Source organism: Salvia splendens, chromosome 12 (genome assembly GCF_004379255.2).
Source record: "Salvia splendens isolate huo1 chromosome 12, SspV2, whole genome shotgun sequence".
NCBI lineage: Eukaryota > Viridiplantae > Streptophyta > Magnoliopsida > Lamiales > Lamiaceae > Salvia > Salvia splendens.
Window position 1 is genome coordinate 14642754 of NC_056043.1, and position 12278 is coordinate 14655031.

The following is a 12278-nucleotide window of genomic DNA, read 5'->3' on the forward strand; positions in this document are numbered from 1 at the left end:
AACTAAGTTGAGTCGTATTTCTTTTTGAGATATCTCAACTAAGTTGAGTCATATCTTTTTTTTAACAAAAAATAAAATATCTAATCATTTTTTTTATCAAATCACTTACTTTACTTTCTATCTTTCTACTTTATTTCTCCCTACTGCTTTTCAACACAATTTCTTAATCTTTGTGTTTAAAATTTTTGACTCAATTTAATTGGACGAAAGCGTACCTAAAAAGTACTGTATGAACTATTTCATTTTTAGTCGGTTTCTAAAAAGTATGAACTTTGTAATTTTAAAAACTCTTTTCTCCTTAGTGAGGTGAGACTCATTCTCCACTAACAATACTTTAATTACTTTTTTCTTTCTTTCTCTCTTCTGCTTTACAAATTATGCATTAAAATTCGTGTCTAACTAAATGTTCATACTTTTCAGGAACGGAGGGAGATAATTTAATGAGCTAATTTTATAAGTTAGCTAATTTTATAAGTTAGCGAATTTTAGTAATCACTATGTCAGCGAATAAGAATTCCTTTTGCCTTTTGAGTCCGTTTGCGAATAGGATTCTCGATTCATTATTACTATAAATGCTAAGGGACTTTATATTTCACTAACTCATTCTACTCATGTATTATTTAAATCTAATATATACAAGCGTGAGTGAGTTTCTTCTATCTGTTTTTTTAAAATATTTTTTAAAAATCCTAACGAGAAAGAAGACTACTATGTGCAACGGCAATTTTCTAATTGATTATGAAATATGAAATGAGCACAAAAAAAGTGGGCCATTTGAATTTGTGGTAATTCGCCCACCAACTGAGTGCTGCCGTTCTCATCGTTTCCATTCTTTCCTCCATCTCCAAGCTTGTATTTGCTGCTGTCTCCTGCCATGTGTTTGAGAACAGATGTGGTCGGCAGATGAAGTATGGCGCTCTCTACCTCTATTTCCCTACCCTCATTTCCTCAGGTCATTTCCTAATTCCCCCCTCTCCTTTATGCAATTTTTTTGTACCAATTGATTTTTGATGATTCGATTTATATAGCTGCTGCTGCTTTTGTGCCAACTAATTTACTCATATTCCTCCGATTTTTTATTTTTTTTGGAGAAAACTTCTCGATTTGATTATCGATACAATACGTCGCGAATGCATTTTGTTGCTGGTATTTGTGAATTTGCCTTCATATCTTGATTTTCGATAGATGTTCATTAACTTGTATATATGCTTAGTCGTGACTTTGAATATCGTTTGCAGTTATGCTATTCTAGTTCAAAATGGAAGCAAAAGAGGGTAGAGTTTCTGAAGCTGCGTAGAAGAGAGTCTAAGTTGTCGTGGTTTGTGAAATCGGTGTTAAATAGCAGTAGGCCCTCGAGTATTAGTGATAATGGGGCGAATGAACCGGCTAGGGTTCTTCTGGAGAGGTTGTTTGCTCAGACTCAGAAGCTTGAACAACAGATAGGTAGGGATCCAAGTTCGACTGAGCTCGGTGTGGGTCTTGGTGAGCTGGAATTGGAACTTCAAGCTGCTCTAGTAGCCTTAAAGAAGAAGGAAGAGGATCTGCAGGATGCAGAGAGGAAAGTGGTGTTGGAGTTCAATGAAATTCATCAAGCCAGGAAGAGTTTGGAGCGACGAGAGGAAGAAATGGCAGCTGCTACACTGAAGCAGGAAAAGCTCGAGGAGGAGCTGAGGTTAGCAAATGTAGAGTTGGCTTCACGAGCCTTGGAAATCAGTGACCTTAAGCTTCAACTCAATGAAAGGGATGATAAGATTTCTGCTTCACAAGTAGCACTGTTGGTCAAAGAAGAGGAAATCGCAAAGATGGAACAGGAACTGATAAAGAAGACTGATGAAGCTGCTAATGCTGAATCACAACTCCGCTTCAAGTCCAGGCTCCTGGATGAAGCAAACAAAGTTGTGGAAAAGCAAGCACTTGAGCTCCAGCAACTTCAGAGAGTAATTCGAGAGAAAGAGGAAGAGCTTGGAAATTCCATTCGGATGCAGGAATCTGAATCTGAGAAATTGAAGAATGCGGAAGCAAGGTTGGAGAAGCAAACAATGGACTGGCTAACTGCACAGGAAGAGTTGAGAAAGCTGGCTGAGCAAACATCCAAGCATGTTGGTGAAGCAAATTCAACTCTAGACGAGTTTGGGAGAGTGAAAAAACTTATTTCTGATGTGAAAAGCTTGTTTCTTCTCAAAAAGTTTTGGCTTCCTCCAAAGAGAAAATGGAAAGTCAAGATCGGTTGTTGGAAAAACAACTTAACGAACTTGAAGAGTTAAGGCAGAGCATTATGTCGTATCTGCCAAGTTTGAGAGATGCCGAAGCAGAAGTGGTAAGTGAGAGAGCGAAACTAAGGGTTGCTGAAGCTCAAAACGAGGAGCTTAAAAGAGATCTATTGTTGGAAAAAGAACTCGTTGCTGAGCTACAGGCAATGTTAGATAAAGAGAGGTCAGCTTTGAAACAAGCAGTTTCAGAACTCTCAGCTCTCCGCGAGGAAATAGACAGCAAGACTGCTGCATTTGAACAGTCACAGACTCTTCTCACAGCTAAAGAGTCAGAACTGGTAGAAGCAAGATTAGAGATCCAGCATTTAAAGTCCGAACTGGTTTCTCTTCAACTTATATTGGAGCAGAAAAACTTGGAACTCTCAGATGCAAAAGAGATGCTGGAGGAACTCAGTCACCAGATTGCTGAATTGAAAGGGATTTTGTCCAGCCGAGAAGAGGAGCTCATTGGAGCTGTGTCCGAGCTCAAGGAGAAGGGCCAACATGTCCTTACAATGCAACATGAACTAACCAACGCACAGTTAAAATTCTCTGAAGCTGAGGCTGTGGTGGGAAAGATTGTAGATCTCACTAATGAAGTAGTTCTATCACTCAACGACCAAGGATACTACGCACTAATCCCAACTGAGAAGGAAAACCATGGCTTGTCATCTTCTTTGCTAGATAGGCTGCCTGATAGCTCCAAGTGGCAGGTGAAGCAACTTGAAACTGAACTCGAGTTCACCCGAGAAAGCCTGAGAGCAAAGGAAATGGAAGTTCTTGCAGCAAATAAGGATCTCATAATGAAAGACGAGGAGCTAAACGTGGCTATCAGAAAACTAGATGCTAAAGAGAAGGAAATAGCAAAACTGAGAGAGGGAGTTATGCAGGATAAAGATCTGAAACAGCTGTATGCATTATCACAGGAGATAATTGGTGAGAAAAGCGTGGGTGAAGTTAGGGATGTCAATCGGGCCGGCCCACCGGGTTTCGGGCCAACCCTACTCGGGTTGCGGGTCAATCGGGTGCGGGCTAATCGGGTTGAGATTTTTTCGGGTTATAAAAGTTCAACCCTAACCCTAAACGCTCGGGTTTCGGGCTGGCCCAGCGGGTTAATCGGGTTGCTACCGATAAAATTAACATGCGATTAATCCAATAAATAATGACAAAAATTAGTTATATTTATAAAATATAAATATTTAGTTATGATAAATTTGAGATTTATACTTAAACTCAAACACAAACATGATCAAATACTAATATTTGAGATTTGTGTAAAATAAAACATAAATTTAAATATTTTAAAGCATGTTTTAAAACATGTTTATAAATTTAAATATTTATTAATGAATTAGAAGTTTCTAATTTATTTATTTATTATTATATTAATAAAAATTTAATATATAATTTATATGTTTAATATAAAATTGAATGTTATTTTTTTAGTTATCTATATTATAAAAATAATCAATGAGATTGTCCAATTCAGAGTCAAACAAATAGAACAATAGAAATTTTATCGGGTTTTCGGGCCAGCCCATCGGGTTTTCGGGTCTGACCCTAACGGGTTGCGGGTTAATTGGGTGCGGGCTAATCGGGTTGTAATTTTATCGGGCTAGAAATTTTCAACCATAACCCTATAAATTTAGCGGGTTATTCGGGTCAGCCCACGGGTTGCGGGCTGCATTGACATCCCTAGGTGAAGTCGCAATTGAGAAACTGCAATTAGAAGCAGCTCAACTCGAAGTCGAAGCTGCAACAAGTGCACTAGAGAGAATCACAGAATTGAGTAGGCAGCTTCTGCACCAAGCTGGTCTGAGCATCGAGGCCGAGAATGACATCCTCCTGCGAGAGCAGGATGACGATGGTTCTGAGGAGGAGTGTCCGGTGGAAGTCAAGGACGAAGTATCACGGCTTCTCAGTTTAACTGAGGATCTAGTGAGAGATGCAAGTATGAATTTATTGACTTAATAGAGGCATAGTATGTCTTCTAACCCATTCTTTTAATTCCAGTGGACTGTTTTCTCAATGTATCTTGTAATTGTGCAATTTTTTCCTAAAATTGTTGTGCTTTTTTTTTTTGTAAATATACATGTACCGCATGCATAAATAAAATTCTTTTTCCATTTTGGGAAATGGAGTTTATATAAGATTTTGTGTCTTGGTAGTGAATTGCCAAGGAAATCAAACACTTTTTTTAAGCAAAGTTCACTGAGTGTTATGCGTTGCTTTAGTCAATGAGTGATTACTACCTCCATCTTAAAAAATACTCCGGTCCTTATTAATAGAGACATTTTTTTTGGCACGGATTTTAAAAATAATGTGTTAAATGGATGGTGAAAAAAGTAAGACAAAATAAAGTAAGAGAGATAAAGAGTGAATAAAGTAAAAGGGATAATTACTTTTACCAAAAATAGAAATGACTTAATTAACTTGGAATTTTCCAAAATAGAAAAATTAACTCTATTAGAAAACATTTGAAACGGCACGAATTTTCATCTACAACTAGTAAAGTAGGAGAGAAGAATTGGTAAAGTAAGAGAGGAAAAGAAAAATGAGTAAAGTAAGAGAGAAATAGAAAAAGTAGTGGAAGTAGTGTTAATGGATCGTAGGATCACATTCTAAAAATAGAAAGTTTTTATTTTTAAAGCATGACCCAAAATGAAAATAGTTTCTATTTTTAACAGACATAGATAATATTATCTAGAGTAAAGTCTAAAATTGGTCATGAACTTATGTTCATTTTACGATTTTGGTCCCAGACATTATGTTTGAATTTTTGCATCCTAAACATTTCAACTCGAATCATAATCGGTCCAAAACTAACGGATCCGTCAAATTGTAACAGTCAACGTCTTTAAATAAGATTTTGACCCAAATTAAGCTGATAAGTGTGATTACAAACTCCCTAATTATATCATTAATAATTATTATAAGTTATCATTTAAAAAAACAAAACAAATATATTAAAAACAAAATGAAATTAAAACAAATGAGTGAGTGAGTTCAACACTTAGCAAATTTCGAGTTCAAAATTGAAACGTCTCATCTCTTACCCTCCCCCTCTCTCTTCGACGGAACCCTTATTCTCCCAGCGGCGATCGAATGGCGAATCCTATTTCTAGACAACGACGAATCCTGGTTCTCGACTAACCCTAGTTTGTCGGCCGAACGAATGAAGAAACCCTAAATGGAGAAGGAGAACGATAAAGAGAAGGATAAGGAGAAGGGTTGGTACGTCTACGTCTCCTATTTCCGCTGCTACGACAACCCTCGCGTCTGCCGGTGGAGGATCGAGAGGAGGAAGAAGGCGGTACACAGCTAGCCCGCTCCTCCGGATGCAAATGAAGTTGGTCCTTCGACTGAAAATCCACCTCCTCCGAGTGAAAATACACCGACGCCGACTGATTATTGACCATCACCACCACCTGCGTCTCAAAATCGACTGCCACCACCACCTCGGATTGAAACTCCACCGCCTCTGAGACGTAATCCACGGCCCCAGACTCCTTAACATGAAGGTAAAATCTTTAATTAAAAGTGCTTGGAAATGTATATCATTTTATATAGATTGGAGTTGTTTTGGCTTTATATTTTTATTAGGGTTTCACTTTGTGGGGGAACATTTGGATTTGTTGTGGTCCCAAAGCATGAGTATGAATATTTTTATTAGGAAATGTGGATTGTGGGACAGTGAACTTGAGCTTGTATTTAGGGTTTGAGTTTTTGGGGGATATGTGGATTTGTTGTGGTCCCCAAGCATAAGTAAATGTATTTTAATTGGGGGTTAGAGGTTTTTCCAGATTAGGGGTGTGGATTTGTTATGTGTTTGTTGTGTTTAGGGGTGTGGATTTGTTGTGTGTTTTTTCCAGTTTCTAGGTGTGTGTGAATGGCTTGTTATTTATTGAGAATGGTTTGATGCTGGAGGAACATGTAGTGCTTGTGTTCTGAATAATTAGGAGTGTGGTTTTCTAGTTTCATTTTGGCTGAACATGTGGGGTTAAACCACACCCCTAATTATAACAGAACACATACACAACTACATGTTCCCCTAGCATCAAACCATTCACAATAAATAACAAACCATTCACACACACCCAAAAAAGTTGAAAATTGGAAAAAACACACAACAAATCCACACCTCTAAATAGAACAAACACACAACAAATCCATACCCCTAATCTGGAAAAATCCCTAATCCCCAATCAAAATACATCTACTTATGTTTGGGGACCACAACATACAACAAATCCACAATGTCCCCAAAAAACTCAAACCCTAAATACAAGCTCGAGTTCACTAACAAACCCACAATCCACATTCTCCAATAAAAATATTCATACTCATGGGGACCACAACAAACAACAAATCCAAATGTTCCCCAACAAAATGAAACCCTAATAAAATATAAAATCGAAATAACCCTAATCTATATAAAGTGAGATACATTTCCAAGCACTTTTAATCAAAGATTTTACCTTCACGGTAAGGAGTCTGGGGCTGTGGATTACGTCTCAAAGGCGGTGGAGTTTCAATCGAGGTGGTGGTGACGGTCGATGTTGAGACGCGGGTGGTAGTGGCGGTTGATTACCAGTCAGCGTCGGTGTATTTTCACTCGGAGGAGGTGGATTTTCAGTTGAAGGACCAGCTTCATTTCATTCGGAGGAGCTGGCTGGCTGTGTACCGCCTTCTTCCTCCTCTCAAACCTCCACCGGCAGTCGCGAGGGTCGCCGTAGTAGCGAAAATAGGAGTCGTAGACGTACCAACTCTTCTCCTTATCCTTCTTTTTCTCCTTCTCCATTTATGGTTTCTTTGTTTGACCGACAAACTAGGGTTAGTTGAGAACAAGGTTTCGTTGAGAACCAAGATTCGCCGTCGTCTAGGCATAGGATGTTCAACTGCCGCTGGAAGAACAAGGGTTCCATTGAAGTGAGAGGGGAGGGTAAAAGAGGAGACCTTTCAATTTTGGACCTGAAATTGGCCAAGTGTTAAACTCACTCACTCATTTGTTTTAATTTCATATTATTTTTAATATATTTGTTTTGTTTTTTTGAATGATAACTTGTAATAATAATTAATGATATAATTAGGAAGTTTGTAATCACACCTAAAAGCTTCATTTAAGTTAAAATTCTATTTAAAGATGTTGACCATTACAATTTGACGGATCCGTAAGTTTTGGACAGATTGTGATCCGAATTGAAATATTCTAGATGCAAAAATTAAAAACATAATATCTAAGACCAAAATCATAAAATGATATATCTTCAGGACTTTATTATCTAAGTCCAAAAGTCTTTTGAGTCGGTATCTTTAAATTTCTGTTGTTTAACTATGAAACAATTTCATTTTCAAAAAAAGCGAAGTCCATAATGATAGCATTTTTTTTGGGTATATTAATTTTTCAACAAAACTATTTCAAATATCCTTAACACATTCGCAAAGCTTTAAATTGCACGATTATGTAAAGCAAGAATAGAAATAAGGAAAGAAAAGCGATCGGCGTATCTATTTACACAGTAACAAAGTTATTTTGATTCAGAAAGAGAAATTGATGTACATCTACTATGCAGAGTTCATGATTGGTTTTTGGTAAAGAAACCATCACCTGAAAATGTTAGCCACGCTGCGTTCCCATTTGCGCTGCTGTCGCCCGTGGCTGCACCCTGTCTCACATCGCCTTTCTGTCCATCGTTTTGGAACAGAGGATCCTTTCCCTTCAGCCTCCCTCTCCCAACTTTCTTCCCAACCAGAAGTCCCATTTTCATGGCTGTAAATAACCCCAAAGCAATCAATAGTGGCCTCACAGCCCAGTGGAAGTCCTCTAGATGTTGATACTTCTTCACCAACCCAGGGGAGGTCTCGAACGACACGAGCTCGATCTCTGCTGGATCGCCGAGGAAGCTCATGTCCTCTCTCCCTATGTTCAGCCTGCTGGGAAACTTGATAACGAGGCACCCATTCGGCAGCACTTCACAAATCCGTCCAGGCGCCCAATCACCACCTCTTCGACGAAGCCAATCAAACCGTGGGCTGAAGACGCTCGACTTTAGCTTCACAAACTGCCCAACACAGTAAGGTTTTGCCATCTCAAACTGTGTATACTCGCCCTTCCATAGGGTTTCCAGTCCTATAAACGCAACAGCTACACTTCCATCACGGTTTACTGAGTGAAGGACACCAACGGGTGAGTGCTTCTTCTCTTCTCTCTTCAGGCGGACCCAGTCGCCTGCAGCCAATCCGAATGTGACTCGTTCCAGTGTAGAAACATGAACTCGTAGTGGATCATGAACTCCATGCACCCTCACCAGAACATATCCATCTTGATCCGTATCCCTTTCCAAACCCACCACAGACCCTTCGGGCACATCCATATTTTTTGGGCTGCACGAGTTCATGGCTTTCCTAGAACGGACCACATCACCGACTTGCAGGTGATCCTTTGCGAGGAACCATTCTGTATACCCACCGCCACCTGGTTTGTCTCTGATCATTCTACTTCCGAGACCTGTTGAGCTTCCATCTAGAGAAACTGCATTCTGCGAACTACAAATTCATATAAAAGTTTAATCAAACGTAATAGAATAGCAGATGTATTTGAAAGCTGACAAAAAAAAAATACGATTATGTCATGGTTAACAAGTCTCCGTCTCAATGAGAACAACCATTAGATGCTTTTGAGCAATAAACTTAAATCTTGCATCAAGAATCAAGAAAAGGATACCTCTTGAAAGCATGTAAAATATCTGCCATCACAGGGCGGCTCCTAAAGTCGTACTCAAAACAACCGACAATGACATTCTCAACTGCAGGAGGGAGGCCGCTGGGAATATGAGGTTTTTCTTGCTTTGTTACGACTAACTTGTATATCTCCTCAACTGATTTACCACTCCACGGCTGTATCCCAGTTAACATCTCCAATATACTGCAACCAAATCCCCACGAATCAGTCTCAACAGATATTGGACCTCTTATTTCCGGCTGCCATTGTTCCGGAGCCATATAGGCCGGACTCCCAAGTCTCCGAGCCATGTCCGTGCTGGGCAATGAAACCCCTAACAACACATAAGGGATACCAATATCCCCAATAATTGCCCCATCATTTCTATTTAACAAGAAATTATAAGGTTTGAGGTTGAGAATAAGGATCCCTTTTGCATGCAGGTCCATTATTCCTTGAGCCAGATCCACTCCATACCTGTGAACATATCATCACACCCCAAGTAAGTACTCACAAATGAGTCGACATCTTCCAGAAACCAATAATGAACATCACCTTAGAACATCTCCAAGAGACAACTTCCCCCCAATGAGGCGAGCCATTTTGTCGCCGACTGAGCCCTCGTAGAATTGCATAACAATGCATACCTAAAAGAACAAAACAATACAATGCTTTAGATTCTACATCCACATCACCATCTCTACCAAAAATCCAAACAGCATAATAAAAGGCCGATTAGAAAACTCACTTTCTTATTGATAACAGAAAGCCCGTGGAGCAAACAAACCGTATCCAACCCTTGGCACTTAAAAATCAAATCACTCAATCTATTCAAGACATCCCTAACGTTTTCCTCTTTGACCGGGTGCAACATTTTCACAGCAACTTCATGATACTCATCATGGTCCTCAGACGACCGGTGATGAGTGGCTAGCCAAACATCACCAAATGCCCCTCTTCCAATCCGGTGCCTGAGCTTAATCGTCGTTGGATCAATCCAAGGGGTCATCTGGTCAGATGATGCACTTAAGGTGCTAACATAACCAGACTCTCCATCAACCATCACGAAATCAAACGAAGACGCAGGTCGATTAGCAACAACTTGTCCGGCCATTTCCCCTAATTCCCACAACAAAATTATTCACAGACAAAATGTGCTTACAAAACACACTATAAATCACCAATCCACATGATCAATACAATGCTTTACTAAAATCTAACACATTATTCATCAATTTCCAAAAAAACACTAGTAGTAGCTTCTAAAATTAGAATTTTCCGAAGGGAGACAAACATCACCAATTTCTCAAACTAAAATTTCTAAAATAAGAACATCACAATCATTACTCACACTCTTTCATCTCTATAAACACAAAAAGTCCAACCTAGAAATGAACAAAATCTTCAATCAGCTACGAATATAGTTTCTTTCAATCAGAAATTATGTTGATAAACGTTTAATCACACTATGTAACAGCAGAAACGAGCGAATTATGTAGCTAAAACACAAAAGGCACACAAATTTGTAAGCGAAAAAAGTGAATAGAAAACTTACTGAAGAGTAGGAGAGTATGAAAAAATATGTAGCTAAAACAAATCGATTACGGAAGAAGCAAAAAAGCAGTAATATCGACGAATTAAATTAGGTATCAGTATTGACCGATCATTTCATAGCTGCAGTGCTGAGAATTCAGCCAATATTTCGTGCTATGAGACAGGGAAGAGTGAAGAAAGGAGAAGAAACTGCTAAATTGAATACGTAAAGAGAGAGAGGTGTTTGTGTTTTCAATAATATTTTATTTATCTCTTTTTAGTCTTTTTCTCTAACTAAATAAATAAAATAATAGTATTTTATTTAGTCTTTTCTGTGTGTAAATAATCAAATTTCAAGTGGATAAAGCTAAGTACAAAATTCATTCTTTTACCAATTTGTTTGGGGATAATCATTAGTGGTGTTGTAAATTACACCGAAACAGGTTTGTTTTCTATTTTATTTAACTTATTAGTACTATTACAGCTAGTTTCAATAGCAATTTAACTTTTCTCCTTTAGAAATAAAACTAGTTTAATTTTTGTGAGAATATTTTTCCGACCTAAATTTCAAGAAATAATGAATAGCAATAAATATATGAGTAGACATGACATATTTTTCACAATAATAATTATTAGCACAACTACTATACAATTGTGTTCAATTAAACTTTGAGGAGTAAGAAAATGAAAATCATCAACTTTTGTTTGGCTTTTATTTAAGACAATTTGCAAGTCACTATAACTTAATTAATCTAATCAACCAAAACTATTGACGGTCCGTCCAATCAATAAATATGTATTAATACTAAATTTTTTGATGTTTCCAATTTCTTGTGTCTAATACAAAATTAATAATCAATTCAAAAACCGAAAAGAATGACAAATTAGGAGGTTATATTATATCTCAAAAAATTCAACCAAAACAAAATGCTAACTTTGCTTATCTAACATGTAACAAAGATGAAGGAAGCATCAACATCAAACATCTTATTTCTGAACCTTATTTCTAAAACTATGGCTATTTTCATAGTACTTGCTTGCTGCCTGAAAATTTCACAATTTGTCTTCCTTGTCTATACTTGTAACCTTACTGTAAATTAAGCTGACATGGATGGTTATATAAGTTGAGAATTGAAATCTTCATTCATGGTTTCAAAACATACTTGTGAGGTTCATCATCGTCATCACGATTGTTTTTATCTTTAAGAAATTATTGGTGAAAGTGAAAATTGTTAAGCATGGGCAAAGTGAAACATCAAATTTCTTGTACAAAATGTCATCAAAATTTGGACACACTTCACTATACGATCACATATCATTATCTCAAATCACACAATTCACATTCTCACATACTCAACGGGCTGTGTGGAGCCACGGCAGGGGCTGGGCTGCTATCCCATACATCAATATTTTAATTATAAAATTATATTTTCTCAATCCTTGAAACATATGAATAATTTCCTTTTAGGATGTCTAGAAAAATATGAATATTCCAATTTTGAAAAGTTTTTTCTTTCTAAAGGAGTGGGAGGTGTGTGAGGTGACAGTCTAATTATTTTTTTTCTTATTCTTACTTTATCAATTATGTATTAAAACTCGCGTCGAACCAAATGTTCATGTTTTCTAAAGACGGATTGACTATAACAATATTATATAAAATATTTATTTTTTAAAATATAAAACATGTTATGTATGGAACTCGCACGCATTGGGTCGAAAACACGGTCCGCCAAGCACGTCATCGATCCATTCGAGAATCGCGGCTTACAGCTCTC

At 37.7% G+C, this 12278-nt stretch overlaps 2 protein-coding genes across 2 annotated transcripts; one reads left to right on the forward strand and one right to left on the reverse strand.

Annotated features, from left to right (window-relative positions):
* The first annotated feature begins 760 nt into the window (after positions 1 to 760).
* LOC121759363 (golgin subfamily A member 6-like protein 7) lies at positions 761 to 4346 on the forward strand. The gene is given in 4 exon segments (XM_042154919.1): positions 761 to 952; positions 1239 to 2163; positions 2166 to 3200; positions 3949 to 4346. Coding segments are annotated over 4 exon segments (2274 nt in total). The 5' UTR covers positions 761 to 910; the 3' UTR covers positions 4221 to 4346.
* A 2698-nt stretch (positions 4347 to 7044) lies between these two features.
* LOC121757010 (E3 ubiquitin-protein ligase KEG-like) lies at positions 7045 to 10757 on the reverse strand. The gene is made up of 6 exons (XM_042152469.1): positions 10526 to 10757; positions 9719 to 10089; positions 9526 to 9617; positions 8974 to 9447; positions 7858 to 8795; positions 7045 to 7220 (listed from the first exon to the last, which is right to left on the reverse strand). The coding sequence occupies exons 2-6, from the start codon at positions 10082 to 10084 to the stop codon at positions 7144 to 7146; spliced, it is 1947 nt and encodes a 648-aa protein (XP_042008403.1). The 5' UTR covers positions 10085 to 10089; positions 10526 to 10757; the 3' UTR covers positions 7045 to 7143.
* Positions 10758 to 12278: the final 1521 nt, after the last annotated feature.